This window comes from Xenopus laevis, chromosome 8L (assembly GCF_017654675.1).
Source record: "Xenopus laevis strain J_2021 chromosome 8L, Xenopus_laevis_v10.1, whole genome shotgun sequence".
Classification (NCBI taxonomy): Eukaryota; Metazoa; Chordata; class Amphibia; order Anura; family Pipidae; genus Xenopus; species Xenopus laevis.
In genome coordinates, this window is record NC_054385.1 from 120471836 (window position 1) to 120497300 (window position 25465).

At 37.6% G+C, this 25465-nt stretch overlaps 1 protein-coding gene and 1 pseudogene across 1 annotated transcript; both read right to left on the reverse strand.

Annotated features, from left to right (window-relative positions):
* Positions 1-932: 932 nt before the first annotated feature.
* On the reverse strand, positions 933-1915 carry LOC108699094 (annotated as a pseudogene).
* Positions 1916-18272: 16357 nt separating this feature from the next.
* LOC108699096 (olfactory receptor 5G3) lies at positions 18273-19386 on the reverse strand. The gene has a single exon (XM_018230955.2). The coding sequence runs from the start codon at positions 19384-19386 to the stop codon at positions 18445-18447; it is 942 nt and encodes a 313-aa protein (XP_018086444.1). The 3' UTR covers positions 18273-18444.
* Between the last annotated feature and the right edge of the window lie 6079 nt (positions 19387-25465).

Consider the following 25465-nt stretch of genomic DNA (forward strand, 5'->3'; position numbering starts at 1 on the left):
GCTTTGAGTAAGCATTTGAGCTTCATATATTAATCAGAGCTGGTTTCTGTCTCTGGCTTGTGGACAATTTGGTTACATGTGATTCCCCAGACTGAGGACAGGTCTAGCTCATGCACCTGCCGCATGGGAGCAGCTACTAAATCCAAAGGGAAAGAAACCTTGGGGCAGCCCTACATTTTGGACATAAGAGCTCTTGGGGAAAGGGACAAATTGCCAAGGACTTAACTGTGCTAGTTGTCATATTCCACCCAGAGTGGAAACTGTGGGACTATGGCATTGATATGCTGTGGATAGACCACTCAGGATCTCCAGTGCAGGGTTTTACTGCATTACTGTTTAACTCTTTATTATTATATAAAGTAATATTTGGTTTACTGCAAATTTTCCTAGTGGACACCCCCTGAGGTGTGCTCCTCAGTGCCCACTAGGTGGAGGCCCAGTTCCCATTATCTTTCCTGCAAAGAGAAATTCAAGGCCCTGGATTGCAAAGGGTTAATTGCTATTTAAAAGAGTGTGGTCCGATTCTACAAGAGTGTGGTAAGAAAAGGGTTATAGGTGCTACATGAATACTTTATTGTGTGTGCTAAATAAACACTTGTTATTGGTTCAAGAACTCCTGGTGTCCAGAAATCCTGTTTGTGCAGCTTAAAGGTAAAGTTCTGAAATGCCTCTTTATTCCTACATGCGAAGGCCCAGCTGAGACTGAGGATCTTATGCAACTGTGCTCTAGTCTAGACCATTTAAATGGAAGCTAGTCCTGGGTCGGAAAAACAGGGCTGCAAAGGTATTATGATCAGATAAATATGCCCCATATACTGAAATTGTGCAAGAACAGGAGACCACACATGGTTCATTAACGAATGGGTCTCCAATTCATACTGTAATGCTCTGCAGTGTACAATGTCCCGATGAGTCCAATGAATGGAAGTTCTTTAGGACTTTTCAGAAATGCGCTTATTCATTTGTTTTCTTATGGTGCCTTTGACATCTTTATTTCTCATACTGTAAATGATAGGATTCAGCATTGGGATCACAGCTGAATAAATAATGGACACTTTTTTGCCTATGCTTAAATATGCAGAGGGAGGGCTCATATACATGGCCAAGATGGTGCCATAGAATAGACAGACCACTGTGAGGTGGGATGTGCACGTGGAGAAAGATTTTTTTCTTCCTTCACTGGAACGGATCTTCAGAATAGTGGATATTATGTGAATATAAGAAATTAGAATTGAAAGAAATGAACACATGACAATACTAGCTGTGATGTACACGGCTAACTCATTGGGCCAAGTATCTCGACAAGAGAGACGAAAGAAAGGAGGCATCTCACAGAAAAAATGGTTAAGGTTGTGAGAACGACAATAAGGCAGTTGGAAGGTAAAAAAAGCATGGAGAAAAGCACTGGTAAAGGAAAGAGTCCATAAACCAGAAGCCATAGAAATACAGAATATCTTGTTCATAATGGTATTGTAGTGTAATGGTTGACATATGGCTGCATACCTGTCATAGGCCATAACAGCTAGAATCAAACACTCCGTCCCTCCTACACCTACGGTAAATGGAAGAACATCTGCAATGCACAATCTAAGAGTGAAACACTTCTATCCTGCGATAAGATATTTATCATTATTCTGGGTACTATGGCGGAAGATAAGCAAATGTCTAAGATGGAGAGGTTGCTCAGAAAAAGGTACATGGGTGTCTGCAGCTGCTTATTGATCCTCACTACAATGATAAGCAGAGAGTTTCCTGACAGTGTGGTTATATAGATTAGAAAGAATAATAACAGACATATTGCCTGTAGGTATGGGTTATCGGTGAGGCCAAGAAGGATGAATCTGTTTGATGAGGTTTGATTTGAGTCCTTCATATCACGTAACATGGTAGAGCTGAAAGGGAAAAAAAGACATGGGTTAATGGCAAAATGATATGGCACAAATATTGCTAGTAATATTATGAAGAGTCTGAAGTCTGTAAACTTATCAGCCTGCTTTAATTTATTATATTTTCACTTGTTCCTGTAACTTTTAATAAAAAACAAACATGTTGTCAAAAAATTGATGTTTATCTTGCAGTTCATACTTTCATAAAATGTTTTCTATTTCAAATTTATATTACTGTACTTCCCTGGATTTATCAACTGTTTTCCCATCTATAAAATTGTTGATACCTATTTAACTTTTGATTTTCCAATGAAGAAGAATTTTAATTGACACGTACTGCTTTGTATTGTGCCTTACACATTTTTAGCATAATTCATCAGTTTAGACTTTTTCCAAAGCTGACCATGCATGTAAAGTTTGTTTTGCTTGGTGAGCCAAGGGCCAAACGATCATCCATCAGGGCTAAGACAGATGGGTTCTTTGTCCCAATGGAATTTTTAAATTTACCCATATCTGCTCAATTTTCCCCCCAATATCGGTCAGCAAGCTCGTTTGAAGACACCATACATGGGCAAATAAGATGCTAACACAGTCTCTCTGAGACCATGTATGACCACCTTAAGGCAGATAAGACACAATGGGGCAAATTACCTAACGGGTGAATTTTCGCCAGCGAACGATCGGCCACACTTCGCTCCACTTCGCCATACAAAAATTTGCTACCACTATGCTAATTCACTAAAATGCGAAGTTGCATCTGGGCAGCAGAACGCTAGCGAAGTTATCCTTCATAGTGATAGTGATCTTCATAGTGACTTCATAGTGACAGTGATCTTTCACTATCGTTCATTTCTGTCATTTTCTTTCTCTTACTCTTAGGTCAATATGACATTTAATTTTATATTCAAAATGTAATTTCTGACAAGTAGCTCATCGTGTTCAAGATCATTCAATAGTAAAATTCTTATAGTGATAACAGAATGATCATGGTGCATTATTATGATATGTCTGAATGCAACTTAAAATAATGCTGCTATCAAATTATTATCTATCATATTTTTACATTATCAGGAAATGTAAAAATGTGCAATGCAATTTCTTACCTTTGTTTACAATTTATGAAGAAGATACAGTTGTCTCAGACTTTATGTGAGTTAACTTTTTTTGAGAATATGCCTGTTCCTGCACTAATTCTTCTTTTTAATAGATTTTATTTGCATTTTCATCTAATACAAAGCAGAAAACAAAACTGACATTTATTATGCGTTACAGATATCCTTCGGAAAGAAGAAAAGAATAGAGGAAGCATGAACTGGGTGACACTCTTAAATAGCATTTATTAATTGTCTGGGGCGGTCCCAGATTCCTTTAGGCAAACCTCATCTGAAAGTCGCTTGTGAGTTGTAATGACTCCCAACACAATTAGAATTCTTGGGAGCATCAGAGTAAATCAGCTATTTGTTAAAGGGTTATTTCAGTGGAATGACCCACAATCTGAATATTACAATAACTTTTTCATGTTATCTATAAAAAAACACTAATGGGCAAATTTATAAAAGGTCAAATTTTGAATGTATGTGATCTTTTTTTAAATTCAAATGTACTCACAATTCGACTGGGAGGTTTTTTATTCATTTCTCTGCCCATCTCATTATCCCCATCTGTTTCTCATTATTTAATCCTGACCCTTTCTAAGCCTTCCCCTGGCCTCTGCCCAGGACTTGGTCATTAAGCTGTTGTTGTGAACTTGCCACAGGTTCCTGTGTTTTCTGATCCTGTCAATGTTCCAAGTCTCGTGACCCGCTCTGCTCCTTGTTCCTGATTCCAAATCCTGTTCCAGTTTCTGCCTTGTTCCTTGTACCCTGGTGTCCCTTCTTGCCCTGCTTTTGGATTCCCTGGTTCTGACTCCTGGCCTGTCCCTCGACTTCATTTGTCTGCCGCCTGCCTCGACTCTTTGGCCTGATTCTTGACTGTGTTTTTGCTTGCCGCTTTCTATTATTTCAAGTTTGTACATATATTGTGAGCACCTAAGTTTATTATCATGGATTCTGACTTTTGTAATGCTGTGTATGGTTACACCCCAGGTTAACAAGTCTTTAGGCTTCCTTTTTCCTGGTACTCTACAACGTCTAACGCAAGGCAACTTTTCGCTCTGGTGAATGGAAGTTATTCTGCAAATTCACTAATATGAGGATTTTACTGAACGTTACCCTTTTTCACCAGACTTTCCTTCGGCAGCTCAAATCAGGCAAAGTGCATTGGAGTGCATAGAACATCCTCAATCTTCAGTTACTTACATAATTTTTCAAATTTTTTAGGGTGATAGGCTGCAAAAGGCATACATTTTTTTCGGGTACTGGTTTCCCCCAACATATGGCACATTATTTTACAGTGAGCTCATGTGTAGAACATTAAAACAACTCTATAGACTTTATTAAAATTCCCTGCACTTGTGTAATTATCAGTGTAAATGTAAAGTATTAGCTGCAACATGTAACATGCAGACCTCCATTCAAGTTCAAATTTCCCACCATATGCAAATTAGTCTGAGCGAAGTCCTCTAAGGTTCTAATGGTGGCTATCTTCTCATTGCTTCAGAAGTTGCTTGGTTAATTAACCCTATGATAGAGTCTACTATAGAAAAGTAATTAGATACATTTTAACAGAAGATTAATCTGATTTATGAAAAGTTGGAAGGACACACAAAAAAGATGGTGGAATTAGAAGACATGGTTTCTTCTGTTTTTGATGACTCTACTAATTCAACTTCTAGAATTGATATTCTTGAAAAGACGACAAGAGATTTACAACTTAGGTTAGATGATTTAGAGAACAGGTCGAGAAGGAATAATCTTCATTTTGTATTTGCAGAATCTCTCAAAGCTGATTCTTTACAGAACTTGATTTCTAAGGTTATTCCTGCATGCTTGGGGCAGTTTCAAGCTCAAAGATTACATAGAATTAGCCCACTTTCTGATTCTAACCGGGCCAAACCCAGAGTTGTCATAGTCAAGTTTTTTGATTACTCGGAAAAGAATTTGTTGTTTACAAAAACAAAATGGGCTGGAGATTGATGGAAATAGAATTCTAATATTTCAGGATTATTCTCAATTTCTCTCACAGAAAAGGAAAGAGTTTTCTAATTCTTGCAGACAACAGAGTCTTCAATTGACTTAAGGGAAGCAGGTCAGTTTGTTTCCCATTTGGAAAAGAAAAAATTTGATTCCTTGAGTTCAAGTATATCCAAGTTAAGTAATACTACTCCCCGTTCAGGAAAATCTACACAAGATTTCAGACCCCATGGTATGGATTCCTCTTCTGCTTTGGGTCTTAAGCCTTCTCAGAATAAAACTTCTTCTGATACTATTCAAAGAGACAGGTCCAGATATCCACGTTCTCCAACAGGCAGTTTGTCTCACTCTATTGACAATGAGAGTATGAAGCATTGATTTATTATATATATTTTTTATGAGGGTTAAATTGCAGTTGTGTTATACCCTGGTCTTTTCCTTTTTTTTTTTTTTTTAGGGAAAGTAGTTCTCCTTTACTTCTTAAGGAAAAAAGCAAGTATTTTTCACTATTTGTTAGGAATTAGCTTTTTAGCTAGTTTTTGGTCTTGTTAATATCAATTTGAATGTTATTTCCTAGAATGTTAATGGTCTCAATCATTTTACTAAGAGAAATAAGATTTTGAAACATCTAGGGAAACTAAATGCAGATGTAGCGCTTTTACAGGAATCTCATTTAAATTAAGATGATAATAGGAGGCTCTTTAAAGGCTGGGTAGGGGAAATGGTCTGCAGCAGTTAAAAAGAAAAATGGGGTTGCAATTTTATTTAGGAAGAATTTAAATTTTGATATTGTTCACATAAAGAAAGACAAAGAGGGTAGATCTTTGCGGAAGTTAAGATAAGGCATAAAGTTTGGCATTTTGCTTCTATGTATGCCCCTACTAGAGACAAAGAAGCATTTTTTCTCAGATTTCACATAAGATTTCTTTGTTACCTAAAATAAATATTTTTGTTGGGAGAGATTTCAATGAAATTCACAATTTTAAAATGGATCAAATATCTTTGTTTCCTTGTCCTTCTAAGAGAAATTCCAAGTTGTTCAGAAATTTTATTACAGATATTAGTTTAAATGACGCCTGGAGAATTTTTCATTGAATTGCTGTAAAATAGATGGACTTTGTTCGTTAAAGTGAATGAATGTCATACAACCGTTTTCTGGGAAACTTGGAAGGCAGTAGTGAGAGGGGAAATTACAACTTATAAAAAGGGACTTTTTTTCTTTCCTTTGGAAGGGTTTCTGGTTATAAAATCTAAATCTGAGAAAACTGAATTTTTTAATGTTTCTGGGCATGTTTCCAATTCTGTATTAAAAAATCTAAATCTGAGAAAGCCCAAAGATTTTTTAATATATGTAGGTTTTAAAATTCCAGTTGACTTGACCAAGTTATATCACTTAAACTTTTCATCTGCTATTAAATTTGTTATTTCACAATGTAAAAAATATTAAAGATGTACCTTTAAATTTAAAAGGGAAGAACATTTTCTTCAAGATGCTTATTTTTCCTAAATTCATTTACCCCTTAATAAACCTCCCGTTATTACTTAGGCACTCTGATATTAAATCTTTAAATTCAGCTTTATCGTCCTTTCTATGGAGCTCTAGAAAACCTAACCTGCAATTTCACCCATCTAAAGGTGGCCTAAATGTACCAAATTTTAGGAAATTTAATTATTTTATAATTTATTATTTAGTTATTTTATGGAATGGATATATGGGGGGGGTCTAGATTTAGTAATACAGAAATTGAATTTTGGCATCCTTTATTTGGTCATATTTTATTGAGTATTCATCAAAAATGGTGTGAAATTCCTTACTACAGTATTTCAAGGGTAATCCAATTTTCAGAGACTCTATATATGTTTGGAAATTTATTTTTAAGAGTCATGGAATGGACCATTGTATTACACCTTTTACTCCTCTTCAAAATTTAAAAGAGTTTGTATTTCTATTTCCCACCTCTTTACTTGGATTTAAGAATAATATTCCAACTTTGCTAAGAGAAGTATTGGATTTAGGTAAAGGAAAGCTTCTTTCTTGGGAAGAGTTACAAAATAAATAGAGAGGGTTTTATATTTTCAAATCAAAGAACATTTAAGGTTATATTTTAATACTAGCTCATTAGCTCTTGCGAGTCATAACTTAATTCAATTGATTAATACGCTTATAAAACTTCCCTTTGTAATAAAGTCAGTTTTATATCTTCATTTCTGCTACATGTTGGTCTAAATTCCTAGATTATCCTATTACATTAGTTCAGCTCATTAAGTCTCTTAAAAGTTAATACTAGGTTGGGAGCTGAGAATTGGAGACTGCAACATTTAACGGCAGATTTACATATGGTCGAATATCGAGGGTTAATTAACCCTCGATATTCGACTGCCGAATGTAAATCCGTCAACTACGAATATCGAAGTCAAAGGATTTACCGCAAATAGTTTGATCGAATGAAAAAGCGATTAAATCGATTAAAAACGATTAAATCCTTTGAATCATTCGATTCAAAGGATTTTAATCCATCGATCGAACGTTTTTTCTTTGACCAAAAAATAGTTAGAAAGCCTATGGGGACTTTCCCCATAGGCTAACATTGCACCTCGGTAGGTTTTAGGTGGCAAAGTAGGGGGTCGAAGTTTTTTTTAAAGAGACAGTACTTCGACTATCGAATGGTCAAATATTCGAACGATTTTTAGTTCGAATCGTTCGATTCGAAGTCAAAGTCGTAGTCAAAGGTCGAAGTAGCCAATTCGATGGTCGAAGTAGCCAAAAAAAAATTTGAAATTCAAAGTTTTTATATTCTATTCCTTCACTCGAGCAAAGTAAATGTGCCCCTTAAAGTTAGTCCATAAGGGTTATTGGTCCTGTTATAAAAAACTTGATAATTTTAAAAACAGCTGAGAATATGGACATGTTTCATTATTTTTGGTCCTGCCCTTTAATCTCCCAATTTTGGGAAAAATTAGAATGATTTTTATCTCTTAGATTAGAGAAAATAATCAAATTATATCCCACCGTTGCTATTAGATTTAATTGAGGGTGATAGTTTGTTTGACAATCCAGTCTTGGAAATAGAGAAGGAGATTTTTAATTAATTACATCTTTTTATGAATGCTATGAGGAAACTTATATCTCTTTATTGAATACAGAAGGAAGTCCCTACCTTGAAGGAAATTCTTTTTTCTCTAAGTCAGTTATGCTTGCAAGAATCTGAATCTTTTAGATATAATTTTGAGAAAGAAAAGTCTTATTATTCTTTTTATTGTTTACGGTCCAGATATCTAGATTTATTTGTCAAACCCAAGAAAGAATTGCTAAATAAATTGGGATTTATAAGATCTCCTGAATAAGTGAATTGAATAGTCAAAATGTTTCTTGGAAATGTTTCTAATTATTTTCCATACAGTGTTCTAAGTACTTTATTGTTTTTATTTCTTTTGTGTATTTATTTCTTTTTCTTTGTTCTAATGTATTTTACATTCAAATTTTTGGATTTTTTTTTAATGTACTGCTTCATTATTGACTTGTTTATGAATAATAATAAACATGTTGTAAAAATGAAATGACTCTAACACTTAAGGCTGGGCCTTCACAAATTGGAAGAAATGGAAATCCTACAACTACAATCCTACAGGCTACTGTGTATAAACTGAATAAAGAAATGGTCTTGCAAATCAAACAGAACATTTTATTTGTCAGAGACAAATGATGCACATGGTACTTACAGTGCATACAAGCATTTGCAGAATATGTTCACAGGCTAGGACAGTAGATCAGAACCAACTGTATATGAATCCCCTGAGGATGTAGTCAAGGCAGTACAGTACCTCCAGGCAGAAATACCTCACAAGTGGTCTGGATCTCATTCAGTGGAGTGGTCAGGGTGGAGAACCTAAAGCCAATCTTACAGCCTGGCTGTATCAGTAATTTTCACATGTAAAAAGTGAGTTGGTATGTTAAATCAGTGAGATTAGGAAGAATGAATCTGTTTTGAGCCCCTGGTAACACTCTTAGATAGAAGCTAGAAAGTTTGAGAAATCATTTGGCATGCAGATTTATATATAAAGTCTATTATATATATCTAGTACATCTTTCTGCTACATGTTGGTCTAAATTCCTAGATTATCCTATTACATCAGTTCAGCTCATTAAAAGGATCCTGTCATCGGAAAACATGTTTTTTTTCAAAACACATCAGTTAATAGTGCTACTCCAGCAGAATTCTGCACTGAAATCCATTTCTCAAAAGAGCAAACAGATTTTTTTTATATTCAATTTTGAAATCTGACATGGGGCTAGACATTTTGTCAATTACCCAGCTGCACCCTGGTCATGTGACTTGTGCCTGCACTTTAGGACAGAAATGCTTTCTGGCAGGCTGCTGTTTTTCCTTCTCAATGTAACTGAATGTGTCTCAGTGGGACATGGGCTTTTACTATTGAGTGTTGTTCTCAGATCTACCAGGCAGCTGTTATGTTGTGTTAGGGAGCTGCTATCTGGTTACCTTCCCATTGTTCTTTTTTTTGGCTGCTGGGGGGAAAAGGGAGGGGGGTGATATCACTCAAACTTGCAGTACAGCAGTAAAGAGTTTGTTCGATTCAAAGTCGTAGTCGAAGGTCGAAGTAGCCAATTCGATGGTCGAAGTAGCCAAAAAAAAGTCGAAGTATTTTTTTCTTCTATTCATTCACTCGAGCTAAGTAAATGTGCCCCTAAGCTGTGCAGACCTTCATATTTCTTTATTTTAAAACTATAATTAAGGTAGTTTAATACTTCCCTTCTACATATGAATACTGAAACATTTTACATTTTTCTCTTCATTAGTTATGCACCTTTTAAGGATTCTGACCCTGACTCAACTTGTATGAATGAATAGGTTTGGCCCCTTTGGATCAAGCCATAACCAGAATCACATCCTTTATAATGGAATTTCAATTTAGAAAGCATTATGATCAGATAAATATGTCCCATACACTGTAATTGTGCAAAAGCAGGAGACCACACCACCATCTCTACCCTTTGTCAGCTCCTAGGTCTCTATATTTTTTCCCTTACTGTAGTGATCTGTGATTTATCAATCAAGGGATGAGTCCAATAAATGATAGTTCTTTGCGACTTTTCAGAAAATTTTTGGTTATGGTGCTATTTCTTATGCTGAATATGATAGGGTTCAGCATTGTGATCACAGTAGAATTAATAATGGACACTGTTTTGCCTATGCTTGAAGTTTGAGGGGTCATATATATATAAACAAGATGGTGTCATAGAACAGAGAGACAATGGGATGTGCAGGTGGAGAAAGATTTCTTTCTTCCTTCACTGGAAAGGATCTTCAGAATAGTGGAGATTATGTGAATATATGAAATGAGAGTCAAAAGGAATGAACACATGACAATTATACTGGCTGTGATGTACACGTCTAACTCATTGGCCCAAGTATCTTGGCAGGAGAGACGAAAGAAAGAAGGCATCTCACAGAAAAAATGGTTAAAATGAGAACGACAATAAGGCAGTTGGAAGGTAAAAAAAAAACATGGAGAAAAGCACTGATAAAGGAAGTCCATGATCCAGTAGCCATAGAAATACAGAATGTCTTGTTCATAACTGTATTGTAGTGTAATGGTTGACATATGGCTGCATACCTGTCATAGGCCATAACAGCCAGAATCAAACTCTCCGTCCCTCCTACAGATAAAACGAGTAAGACACTTCTATCCTGTGATAAGGTGTTAATCATTATTCTGGGTACTATGGCGGAAGATAAAAAAATATCTAAAATGGAGAGGTTGCTCAGAAGAAGGTACATGGGTGTCTGCAGCTGCTCATTGATCCTCATATTGGTTTGGTGAGGCCAAGAAGAATGAATCAGTTTGATGAGGTTTTATTTGAATTCTCCAGATCATACAGTATATCACAGCTGAAAAGAAAAAAACATGGAATAATGTCAAAATGTTATAGTTATGGCACAAATGTTGCTGTTAAAAGAGATTAGAGATATTTACTACTTGTTTCAAGTTTGTTTATGTAGCAGTTCTTTCAAAAAATGTTTAAAATTTCAACTTTATATTATTATCTGCATTAGTTGCTCAACTATTTTTTGGATTTTTGGCATCAAAAAGCCCTATATGAAAAAGTTGCAGCTTAATAAAATGGCCCCTTACTTTGAAAAAATCATAGCTTTGTACTAATTTTCATGATTATCAAACCCTTCCTTAACCAATGAAGAAGGGTCTTAAATGACATATACTGCTATAAGTTATGTCCTACAACATTTCTCTAACATATTTCAGCAGTTTAGACTTTTTGACCTTCTAAGGTTAACTCAGACATTCCCACTTTGTCTATGCCCTGGTGTATCATTCTTAATTTTGTAGGGTAAATAAACACAAGCAGACATTGAGCTTGAAAACGTTTCCCTTGTCTCTCTCCATAAATGTTGGGCATTAATCTAGTGGTAACAGTCAGTGTTTCTGTAAAGGAACAGATAATTCAGAAACCCTTTTTAAATAGTTTGCCTTGTCTTAGTCACTGAATATTAAGTACCAACATTAGGTACCAACCCTAGACAATAACCAAAATAATTATACAAAATGATTCTGTATAGGTGTATGATTGTATATTGTAACCGTGGGGCATTTTCTCAAATATTTGTGCAATTTACCAAAAAGCTGTTAAACAAGGATACAATTTAAAAAAAAATGTAAATGACACCATAGAAAATCTGTCAAAATACCATAGAACCCAATTGGAAGTGTATTGAAGTGTATTTGAAAACTTCCTTGAAATATATGAATAAAAAAGCATTTCTTGAATTTTTAATATGTCCAAAATTATGGGGAAAGAACTAAAAGATTCAAATTTCTATTTTTTTTAACAAATTATATTTTTTCACTAAACATTTGTGTTTTTTAAATTTCTCTAAAGCTTTAAAAATTTGAGATTTATAAAGTGTAGAAACCTTGAAAACCCCTAATAAAAAGCTTTGGCAAGTAAAACTATTCAGGCCACACTCAATGGGAGCTGAGCTCATTGGACCTTGCAGCTTGAATTTTTAGAGGTTTTTGTGTTTTTTCATGCAGTGTTCATCATTTTTTTTCATACTTCAAATTAAGGGGCATATTTATCAAGGGTCGAATATTGAATTGAAAAAACTTCAAAATTAGAATTCGAATTTGACCAGAATTAGACAACTTGTTATTTACGAAAACCCCCAACACACTGCCATTTAGTGTATAACTTGCATTTATATTATTTTTTGCCAAAGTGCATAACCTGCATTTATCAATATTGAACCTCATTTTCCAGTTTGCTGCCCAGTTTTCCAATTTAGTCAAATCACTGTGCAAAGTGGCAGCATCCTGCATGGAACCTATAGTTCTGCACAATTTAGTATCATCTGCAAAAATAGAAACAGTATTTCAATGCCCACCTCCAGGTCATTAATAAACAAGTTGAAAAGCAAGGGACCTAGTACAGAGCCCTGCGGTACTCCACTAACTACACTGGTCCAATTAGAAAATGTTCCATTTACCACCACTCTTTCTAGTCTATCTTTTAGCCAGTTCTCTATCCAGGTACACATACTATGTTCCAGGACATCATTGCCTAATTTAACCAGTAACCTTTTGTGTGGCACTGTATCAAATGCTTTAGTAAAGTCTAAGTAAATCACATCCACTGCCATCACAGAATTGAGGTCCCTTCTTACCTTCTTATAAAAAGAAATTAATTTAGTCTGGAAAGATCTATTACGCATAAAACCATGCTGGCACACACTCACAGTATTATGATTTGCTATAAAGTCCAGTATTTTATCCTTTATTAACCCTTTCCTACCACTGACGTCAGACTAACTGGCCTATAGTTTTGAGGCTAAGAACGGGATACTTTTTGAATAGAGGTACCACATTAGCAATTCGCCAGTCTCTCGGCTCTATGCCAGACCTCAATGAATCCTGAAAAATTAAGTAAAGAGGTTTGGCAATCACAGAGCTAAGCTCGCTAATTACCCTGGGATGAATACCATCTGGGCCAGGACCTTTGTTAATCTTAACATGTTCAAGTCTCTTTTGAATTTCTTCATGTGTGAACCATGCATCATTAGTTGTATTACTAGAATTGTGGCTATTAAGAAGGAAACCGTCATTAACTGGTTCCTCATTTGTGTAGACAGATGAGAAATATGAGTTCAGAATCTGCGCTTTTATTGTGTATTTATCAACCAGCTTACCCCCCTCTGATACTAAAGGTCCCACCCCTTCCTGCTTCATTTTTTTACTATTAACATATTTAAAAAATAATTTTGGATTTTTTTTACTGCTTGCTGCAATATCCTTTTCTATAGCAATTTTAGCTTGCCTTATAGCTTCTTTGCATGATTTATTGGCCTCCTTGTACCTTATAAATGTTTCGGCTGTACCAGCTAACTTGAAAGCCTTAAAAGCACGTCTTTTCTTACCCACCTCAACACCAACGCTTCTATTGAACCAAAAAGGTTTTGCTTTGCAACGACGTTCCTTGCTTACAAGTGGAATATACTGACAAGTATATTTATCAAGCAGCATTTTAAAGAATTCCCATTTTTGTTCTTTTTAACCCTGTGAAAAGCATTTCCCACTTAATATGTTGCAGAGATGCCCTTATACTGTCAAAGTTTGCACGTCTGAAATTTAGTGTTTTAGTTCCTCCCTTAATGAATTGCTTCTGCAACAGAATCTCAAAGGAGACCATGTTATGATCACTATTCCATAAATGCCCCTCACCCACACAAATGTTAGAGATGAGTTCAGTATTGTTAGTTATTACAAGGTCCAAAAGAGAGTTATTCCTAGTAGGTTCTTGAACGAGCTGGAATAAAAAGTTGTCATTCAGCATATTTACAAACCTACTAGCTTTTTCTGTCTTAGCAACCCCATTACCCCAGTCAATGTCGGGATAATTGAAGTCACCCATAGCAACAAATTGACCCAGCTGTGAAGCCGCTTGTATCTGCAAGAGTAGCTGGGCTTCATACTCGACACTTATACGAGGTGGTTTATAGCGTACACCAATGATAATTCTTTTTGTTACCTTTTGCCCAGTCAAAATCTCTACCCAGAGGGATTCTACACCCTCACCAGTGCTAGCTATTTTTATTTCTTTAGCGCATGGCTTTAATTCAGGCTTTACATACAAACACACTCCTCCACCCTTTTTAATACCTCTGTCCCTCCTAAAAAGGGTGTAACCATTTAAATTCACAATCCAGTCACATGTTTAATTCCACCAGGTCTCAGTGATACCAATTATACCATCATTTTTAGAGCATGCAATTAATTCCAGGTCTCCCATTTTACCTGACAAACTCCGTGCATTTGCCAGCATACTGCGTAGTTTACTACTTTTACTTTTGAAATTTGCATTACTTAGTGGAGAATTATGTGTTAAGTTAGTATTATTCTGTTTTCCTTGTAACAGAGGGACCTCCTTAGCTGGTAAACTATATGCCCCCCTCACTCCTCCCCCATGACAACTTACTTATCCCACTGCCCCGTCTACCCTAGGTTCCCTATAATTCTTTATCTCACCCACCCCCCCCCTGCCTAGTCTAAACACTCCTCCAACCTCTTAGCCATTCTTTCCCCTAGCACTGTGGACCTCCTTCCATTGATGTGCAAACTGTCACAACTGTATAAGTTGCACCCCAAGGAAAAATCAGCCCAGTGCTCTAGGAACCCAAACCCTTCCTTCCTGCACCAAGACTTGAGCCACGCATTTAGCTCCCTAAGCTCCCGTGGTTTTCCTAAACTTGCACGTGGCACAGGCAAAATTTAAGAAAATATGACATTGGAAGACCTTTCCTTGTTCTTAGAGCCTAGATCCCTGAAATCACTCTTTAAGGTCTTCCATCTACCATTCATTTTGTCATTAGTACCGATATGCACTAAGACAGTTGGGTCATGCCCAGCCCCACCCAATAATTTGTCTATCCGATCAACCACATGCCGAACCCTGGTACGAGGTAGACAGCAAACTGTACAGATGTAGCGATCTGGATGACAGATTACCCTATCCACTTTCCTAATAATTGAGTCCCCTACAACCACAAAATTGACCTAAACGTAAGAGTACTAACAAAGTTACACTAGGCAGAAACGAATGTTAGCAAAACATTGCTATGAAATGCTCGCGCTGACAAAGTAACGCTACCTAAACTTCACCAGCATTCATCTGCTGAGATGCCACTTCACATTTTAGTGAATTAGCGTAGTGTTACCGAGTTTGCGCCTGACAAAGTGGTGCAAAGTGTGTCAGATTGTTTGCTGGCGAAAATTCACCCTTTAGTGAATTTGCCACATGGACAGGATTCAATTGGAGGAGAAAAAACTTTTCTCTGAATTCAGTTTGCTGTTACAGGTATGAGATCCGTTATCTGCAAACCCGTTATCCAAAAAGCTTTGAATTACAGAAAGGCATTTTATCCAAATAATCCACGTTTTTTTTTAAATGATTTCCTTTTTCTCTGTAATAATAAAACAATACCTTGCACTCAGGGCATAACTACAAAGGAAGCAGACCCTGCAGCTGCAGGGGGGGGGGGGCAGGAGGTATAGGGGTCCCATGTGGCCCTAATTCATATACAATTTAAATAAAATTGGTAAAACAGGTCAACCTCTAGACATTTTGGGGGGCCTGAAAATAATTTAATGTGTGAATCAGTGATATCTAGTTACGCCACTGCAAGTTCTTTTCAACTGGTGACCCTCCTTGTGTGACCCCTCACATGAAAGTCTGGCTGCTGTGTCTGCTTACCTCATGTAAGCTTTAAAGGTGGTGGCACACGCTCCAATTGGGAGATTAGTTGGCCAGCGACAAATCTTCTCTTCTTCGGGTGACTAATCTCCCCGAAAATGCCTTCCCGCTGGCTAGAATGTAAATCATTGGCGGGATGGCACTCGGATCGCTTCGGCTTTCTGAAAACAAATCAATCCAAGTGCCAACCCGCCGGCGATTCACATCAGGGCGAGTAGTCGCCCAAAGAAGAGGAGATTTGTTGATGGGCGACTAATCTCCCCAAATCGGAGCGTGTGCCACCACCATAAAAGGAATCAGTACTGTGATTAACTGTCCCCTGCCAAAATTTTACCTCAAATTAATACAGTAAACTCCTGCATTGTTGACCTTTAATCCCCCCTGCATTGTTCACACCTGTAACAATTTTGCCTGAATAATTTATGCATGACTGTGAAAGGCCTGGAGTGGAGAGAATACCAGAAACACCATACTTACCAATCCATTCTTTTTTCTTTTGATGCGACCACTCACCTTCACAAAACCTCCCCAATAAAACAGATGACACCAATTTATTGGATAATGATGGCAGCAGCTTCTTTATTGACTTTTCAAGCTCAAACATTTTAAACTACCAATAAACTGTAATAAAAATAACTGTTTACAAACAATTAAAATGTTATTATACATAACATTCCATAACATAGTTTGTTATCCTACTTATTTCTGCCCAGTTCTGATTGCCTTGGGCAGATGGTCCTGGCATTACCATCCTGTGCATTGTACTTCTGTACGGCTGAACCCTTTCTGAATTTTTGTTTACCCATCAGCCGCAATACACCGATTCAATGGTACTCTCAATTTTTATGCCACATGGGACCCCATGCCCGAGATGGCTAGTTATATATAATGTTCCTCCTTCTCTCCGGAACACCTTTATAGTTCCTCCTTTCTAAGTCCCTTCTTTCCCAGGACCACCGCCAATGCTGTGACAAATACTGACCTATGCTAACCTCTTACCCCTTTTAAATTACCCCCTCCGCCTTGCTCCCAGGCACTTACCATCTCTAACTCTTCTATCACCTGCAAGGCAAAAAGGGTGGGACTGCTCCTAACCTGTGTGGTACTCTGAGGTAGGAAAAGGAAGTGATTTCTCCCGCTCATTCCCTTTTATCCCAAACTCTTCCTGGACTGCCTACTTATCTCACTTCCCCTTCCTACCTCTTCTTCCTCTCCCCCCTGCCTTCCAGTCATGCCTTTCTTCTTCTTCTTTATAACTTAAATTATGAATTTTCTAAAAAAATCATTTAGTGAAACTGAATTTGAATAGATGTGGTCTCCTTGTCTAAAAGTGTACCCAGGATCATTTCTTCTACTATTATTTGTATTAGAAGGTTTATTGAACTGTACAGTTAACTTCCCATATGGCTTTGCCCATGGTTACTGGGAAGGTTTTGGCCGGCTAAGAGTTGGGCCTAATTTACATTTGTGAAGTTGTTTCCCCATCCCAGGTAGAAACGTTCACCTGGCAGTTCTATATTTGGCCAGGAGGTGTCAGGATTCCACTAGGCTTTAAAAGGAAAAGTCATCTTCTGTGAAAGATGGATGTCTGCTGCAGAACCTGGGAATTAGGCCCCAGTAAAGAGTGTGCCCTAAGTGAGGTGAAGTTGGGTAACAGTGACCCCATGAATTAGATATACAGATAGTGATATGTGAGCTCCTGTCAAAGTACAGCTAGGTAGGCCAGCCTAGAAAGATAGGCACATCAGCTAGAAAGAACCATTCTATGCTCCAGTGTAGGAGTAGTAGATTGGAGATACAGTATCTCTTCCAGGTGATATTCCCTGTTAGTGTAGGGATCAAAGTGGATAGGGATAGAGATTTCCCTAGTGGTTCTACTGGAGGTGATCCAGGTACACTAAAGGGGCACAAAGATGAAAAATTGGATCTTGCCAAATCAGTGCTCAAGAAGAATCACCAGTGTGTGATATGCTCTGCAATTGTATTTCTGCAACTACTTTAGAGCAGCTCAGACATTGCTACGTAGGGGATCAGACAAGTCTTTCCCCTGTTTTTCTGTCTGTGACATTATCCAGTTTGGTGACAAGCGGGAGAGCAATCCGATTGACTGGGAGCCCCAGTGCATCTCTGGGAAAGGAGGAGGACCCAGGGGAGTGCCTTGCTTTACTACAAACTGTGTGTTTATTTTCCTACTGGAAACCCCCTGAGATGTGCTCCTCAGTGCCCACTAGGAGGGGGCACTGCACTGTAAATCCCAGTTTCGAGGCTCTTTCTTGCAAAGAGAAATTCAAAGCCCTGGATTGCAAAGAGTTATTTGCTGTTACATGAATACTTTTTTACAAGTGCTAAATAAACACTTGTTATTGGTTCAAGGACTCCTGGTGTCCGGAAATCCTGGAGTTGAAGGTAAAGTTCTGAAACACCTCTCTGTTCCTCCATGCGAAGGCCCAGCTGAAACTGAGGCTCTTATGTGCCCGGTGCTCAAGTCTACACAATTTAAATGGAAGCTACTGTAGTCCTGGATGGGGAAAAGCAGGGCTGCAAAGGTATTATGATCAGATAAATATGCCCCATTCACTGAAATTGTTCAAGAACAAGAGACCACACATGGATCTTTACCCTTCATCAACTACTGGATCTCTAATTCATACTGTAATGCTCTGCAATGTACAATGTGCTGATGAGTCCAATAAATAGAAGTTCTTTAGGACTTTTCAGCAATGTGCGTATTCATGTGTTTTCTTATGGTGCCTTTGACATCTTTATTTCTAATGCTGTAAATGATAGGGTTCAGCATTGGGATCACAGCTGAATAAATAATGGACACTGTTTTGCCTACGCTTAAATATGCAGAGGGAGGGCTCATATAGATGGAAAAGATGGTGCCATAGAACAGAGAGACCACTGTGAGATGGGATGTGCACGTGGAGAAAGATTTTTTTCTTCCATCAGTGGAATGGATCTTCAGAATATTGGAGATTATATGAATATATGAAATGAGAGTAAAAAAGAATGAGCACATGGCAATAATACCAGCTGTTATATACATGGCTAACTCATTGGGCCAAGTATCTCTGCAAGAAAGACGTAAGATAGGAGGAATCTCACAGAAAAAATGGTTAAGGTTGTGAGAACGACAATAAGGCAGTTGGAAGGTAAAAAAAACATGGATAAAAGCACTGATAGAAGCAGAAGTCCATGATCCAGTAGCTACACAGATACAGAATGTCTTGTTCATAACTGTATTGTAGTGTAATGGTTGACATATGGCTGCATACCTGTCATAGGCCATAACAGCCAGAATCAAACACTCCGTCCCTCCTATAGCTCCATGAAAGAACATCTGCAATGCACAATCTAAGAGAGAAACACTTCGATCCTGTGATAGGATATTTATAATTATTCTGGGTACTATGGTGGAAGATAAACAAATGTCTAAAATGGAGAGGTTGCTCAGGAAAAAGTACATGGGTGTCTGCAGCTGCTCATTGATCCTCACTACAATGATAAGCAGAGAGTTTGCTGACAGTGTGGTTATATAGATTATAAAGAATAATAACATATATATTGCCTGAAGGTATGGGATATTGGTGAGGCCAAGAAGGATGAATCTGTTTGATGATGAGGTTTGATTTGAGTTCTCCATATCACGTAACATGGTAGAGCTGAAAGGGAAAAAAGACATGGGTTAATGGCAAAATGGCAAAATGATATGGCACAAATATTGCTAGTAATATTATTATATATTCTGTATACTTATCAGCCTGCTTTAATTTATTATTAATTATATTTTCCCTTGTTCCTGTAACTTTTAAAAAGAAACAAACATGCTGCCAAAAAATGGATGTTTATCATGCAGTCCATACTTTCATAAAATGTTTTCTATTTCGAATTTATATTACTTCCCTGGATTGATCAACTGTTTTCCCATCTATAAAAGTGTTGATACCTATGTAGGATTTTTATAAAAAGCTTTACCAGATGGTGCTCCAAAATACATTTTTTAGAAATGGTGATTGGAAAAGTCATGGATTGTAACATTTGATTTTCCAATGAAGAAGAATTTTAATTGTCATGTACTGCTTTGTGTTGTGCCTTACACATTTTTAGCATAATTCATCAGTTAAGACTTTTTGGCAATACTAAAGCTGACCATACATGTAAAGAATGTATGGTTTGTTAAGCCAAGGGCCAAACGATCATCCATCAGGGCTAAGACATATGGATTCCTTGTCCTATTGGGGCAAATTCACTAAAGGGTGAATTTTCGGCAGAGAACAATCTGCCACCCTTGGCGCCACTTCGCCAGAAGAAAATTCACTACCACTTTGCTAATTCACTAAAATGTGAAGTTGCATCTGGGCAGCAGAATGCTAGTGAAATTTTGTGACCATTTCATATAGATCTTTTGCTATTTTTAATTTCTGTCTAGTGAAACGTCGTTAGTACTCTTACGCTTTGATCAATTTGAATAGGGCAGGTACTGTATATATAGGTCATATGAACATTTATTGGAGATTTTGGTGCAAATGCTTGAAAAAAAAAAGACAAAAGAGATCCTAGACATGAGCTAAAACAAATGTGGCATGTCCCTCAAATGGTTGGGAAAAAAATGTTAATACAAAAATCTTTAAAAGTTAGGACTTTTGGAAGCAATCGCTTTTAAAAAATGAAAAAACGCTAGTGTTTTTACAACTTTTATGATTTTCCAGCATACAGAATATGATGTCACTGACTTGAGAAGGATTTAGCTGCATCTTATCAGTTCACCAGATCTAGGCGAAGCAAACTCTGGTAAAAGAGGTAATGCTCTGTAAAATTCGTACTTTAGTGAATTTGCGGAGTAATGTTCGCTCGCCTGAGCGGAAATTCGCCGGGCGATAGGGCAAAAAAAGCAATTCTTTAATTTTCCCATATTTCTCTAAAGACTTAAAGCAACTATGATCGACACATTTGTAATTTTTCATAAATATGCTTAAAATTATAAGAAGAAATTCATCACCATCAAAAATAGTATTAATAGGAAAAAATTTAAGAATTTTCCCTGTGTGAGAACAATTTAGTAAACTGATTAGGGCTCATATAGATTCACAAGTGCTGTGGACAACCTACACATTTCCCTGCAGCCTAAAATCATTTTCATTAATCATATTTCAAATCAAATATAATCATATTTCATTTCATATATCAGAATGTGCTCCTCTCACTTCTGTATAGTTCAGCACCTTTCAGTCCTTCCTGCCTTCCATTTCAAATTGGGTGCTGCTGTGCCTATTGATGCAGGAGAACCCTGGCACTACCTCCACCTCCTGACCAGGCTGGAACTCCAGGTTTTCCTTTGGGCCCTACATCAATAGGCTCTAGAATTATCACTTAGACAGCGAATGACCAGAAATTACGTTAGGAAGACACCTGTTGTGCCCATGATGGTGCTAGAATTTAGGGGGAACATGTGCTACATTATGAGAACAAATATACCGATTGCACTCAAAATTGCACTTTACTCCTTGTACCTATGTGCATGACTGTGCCCCAGTGCAATTTGCCAAGTTGTTTGTGCACCAAAAAAATTATGGCACCATCATGCAACTCACAGCATAATAACCTGACTAATAGCCACTGTACTGGTGTAGAGGTCTGGAAAATTAGCTACCCTTATTAATATAGGCAGGCAATCCTCTAGTGTTATAGATGCCTAAATGAGTCCTAAAATACATTTAGGCAGAGGACCTGTCTCTTTATCTTGCCTTAAGCCATGCCCCCTGTAGTTCTCAAGTGTCCAGAAGATGGCACTATGCTATAATATATAGGCCTGGGCAGCCATGTGCTCAGTGTCCATTGCTTTAGCCCTTACTCTAGCAGTTAGGGAATGGGGAGTGGACCTAAGGCCAGGCCTAGTAAAGAATAAGCTACACTCTTTAATAGATCACTCTAAGAGTGATAGACAGGTTATTTAGTTGAGCAGCTCTGACGAGGAGTGTGAGTGGGATTAAGATTTCCAGAATAGGGACTAAGTGTATAAATTTAGGGATGTAGAGCTTCCCCTAGGTTCCATTTAGGGAAAAAGCTGAAAGCTGGGTGTGCTGGGAGTTGCCATTCACCCAGCTGGGTTGAGGGCAAGTAAAGGAGGAAAATACAAATTCTCTGTCTGAAGGTAACAGAGTGCAACTGGCTTACATACTGAAGCAGACTCAAAAGTGAGCTCCATTTCTCTCACAGCACCACGTGACCAGGTTGTGGCTCAGGTGTCTCTAAATGACAACAAACAAAATAACAAGAATCAACCTGTTAGAAAGATCTGCAGTGTTATTAGGAGGGAGGCAGAAAATCATCAGTTGCTGCAATGTTTTTAGATCTTTAAATTCCATTATGAAAACCTGACCCATGGCCAGTTCTGGAAGACTAGTCATATTCATAAAAAACAGCATTTTCCCTGCTTCCTAAACAACTATTGGACCTACACTGCTATCAACTTAATCATAATATCAATGCACATTCTGTTATTAATGAACATTTTTAAGGCACTGTACTTAATTTAAGTAGTGTTTGGTTCTCCCAAAGGAGAAGTATAAAAGTATTTAACAAATATGTGCACGTTGCTGCTGAATCAAATAGAGTAAGCTTGGTCCATAAAAGCACAAACAAAAAGAAAACATAATCTGCTCCTCCCTTTATTATATATCATTGAGAGACTGTAGAGTTTTAATTAATCAATAATTAAATGACATTTAACTTTATATTCAAAATCTAATTTCTAACAAGTCGCTCATCTTGTTCAAGATCATTCAATAATATTTTTTTTTAGAAATGACAGAATGAACACAGTGCATTATTATCATATATCTGAATGACATTTTTGAAAATTTTCAGGAAATGTAAAAATGTGCAATGCAATTTCTTACCTCTGTTTACAATTTATGAAGAAGATACAGTTGTCTAAGACTTTATGTGAGTGAACTTTTTTCAGAATATGCCTGTTCCTGCACTATTTCTTCTTTTCAATAGTGTTAATTTGCATTTTCATCTTATACCAAGCAGACAACAAAACTGTCATATTCATTATGCGTTACAGATATCCTTTGGAAAGAAGAAAAGGATAGAACAAGCATGAACTGGGTGACGCTCTTAAATAGCATTTATTAATTGCCTGGGGAGGTCCCAGATTCCTTTAGGCAAACCTCATCTGAAAATCGCTTGTGAGTTTTAATGACTCCCAACACAATTAGAATTCTTGGGAGCATCAGAGGAAATCAGCTGTTTGTTAAAGGGTTATCTCAGTGAAAAGACTCAAAATCGAAATATTACAATAATTTTTCATGTCATCTATAAAAACACTAACAGGCAAATTTATAAAAGGTCAAACTTCGAATGTATGTGAATTTTTTTTTTACTCTAATAAATTTGAATGAACTCACAATTCCACAAAGTACTCATTTCTCGGCCCATCTCATTATCCCCATCTGTTTCTCATTATTTAATCCTGACCCTTTCTAAGCCTGCCCCTGGCCTCTGCCCAGGACTTGGTCATTAAGCTGTTGTTGTGAACTTGCCACAGGTTCCTGTGTTTTCTGATCCTGTCCAAGTTCCAAGTCTCGTGACCCGCTCTGCTCCTTGTTCCTGATTCCAAATCCTGTTCCAGTTTCTGCCTTGTTCCTGTACCCTGGTGTCCCTCCTTGCCCTGCTTTTGGATTCTCTGGTTCTCACTCCTGGCCTGTCCCTCGACTTTGTTTGTCTGCCGCCTGCCTCATTTTGGACTTTGTCTCTGCTTGTCTATGTTCATACATTGGGAGCACCGTTACTTGTAATCACTTCCCTAAGTTTATTTAAGTATTCTTTCAACATTATCATGGATTCTGACCTCCTTAATGCTGTGTATGGTTACACCCTGAGTTACCCAGTGTTTAGGCATCCTTTTTCCTGGTACTCCACAATGTTCCCCAGGAAAGGCATGAGAGGAACAACCTGAATTTGAAAATTCGAATTCAAATTTACTATTTGACCCTTAATAAATCTGCTCCTAAGGGTCTGTGTAAAATCATGAGTATATGTAGAGTTGTGTAATGATTTATACAGTTGTGTAGCTGAGTATAAAATTACTAAAAGCAAATGGCCTGTGGTACATCAGTCTTAAAGGAGATGTACCGTATATACTCGAGTATAAGCCGAGTTTTTCAGCATCCAAAATTTGCTAAAAAAGTCTACCTCAGCTTATACTCGGGTCATTGGGCAGTAGCTGAGATTGCAGTCACTTTTAATCATTCCTATACCAACAGTTCGCTTGGGGAGAGACTGCAATATCACACAGCGCCCTCTGTTGGTTATATGAAAAAATTAACAGTGCGCCCTCTGTTGGTTATTTGAAAGAATAACAGTGATGGCAATATCACACAGTGCCATCTGTTGGTTATATGAAAGAATAACAGCGCCTGCAAAATCACACAGCACCCTCTGTTGGTTATATAAAAGAATAACAGTGCGCCTTCTGTTGGTTATATGAAAGAATAACAGTGACTGCAATATCACACAGCTCCTTCTGTTGGTTATAAGAAAGAATAACAGTGACTGCAATATCACACAGCGCCCTCTGTTGGTAATATGAAGGATTAACAGCGATGGCAATATAACACAGTGCCCTCTGTTGGTTATACAAAAGAATAACAGTGACTGCAATATCACACAGGGCCCTCTGTTGGTTATATGAAGGATTAACAGTGATGGCAATATCACACAGCACCCTCTGTTGGTTATATGAAGGATTAACAGTGATGGCAATATCACACAGCACCCTCTGTTGGTTATATGAAAGAATAACAGTGACTGCAATATCACACAGCACCCTCTGTTGGTTATATGAAAGAATAACAGTGACTGCAATATCACACAGCGCCCTCTGTTGGTTATACAAAAGAATAACAGTGACTGCAATATCACACAGGGCCCTCTGTTGGTTATATGAAGGATTAACAGTGATGGCAATATCACACAGCACCCTCTGTTGGTTATATGAAGGATTAACAGTGATGGCAATATCACACAGCGCCCTCTGTTGGTTATATGAAAGAATAACAGTGATGGCAATATCACACAGCACCCTCTGTTGGTTATATGAAAGAATAACAGTGACTGCAATATCACACAGCACCCTCTGTTGGTTATATGAAGGATTAACAGTGATGGCAATATCACACAGTGCCCTCTGTTGGTTATATGAAGGATTAACAGTGATGGCAATATCACACAGCGCCCTCTGTTGGTTATATGAAAGAATAACAGTGATGGCAATATCACACAGCACCCTCTGCACATGGTAGTGGGACAGTGGGACAATGCACACAGTAATCTGTTTGGCAATTCTCTGTCACCATCATCTTTGCAAAGAAGTCCGGTTGATCGCGGGGGGGGGGGGGGGGCGCTTAGGCGGAATGTGCGCTGCTGGGAGACAGGGCTGTAGTTGTGACTAGGCTTATACTCGAGTCAATACGTTTTCCCAGTTTTCGTAGGTAAAATTAGGTACCTCAGCTTATACTCGGGTTGGCTTATACTCGAGTATATACGGTAACCCAAAAACTAAAATAATGCCGAATGAAAGAGACCTTAATTTTAAGAGTACAATACAGTACAATGTATTAGTATGGGTCTGAAGAAAGGAGGCTCTTCACAGAAATACTGGTCAAGATGGTAGGCAAAAATGTAAAAGCAACATGGATAATAGAATTAGTAAAACC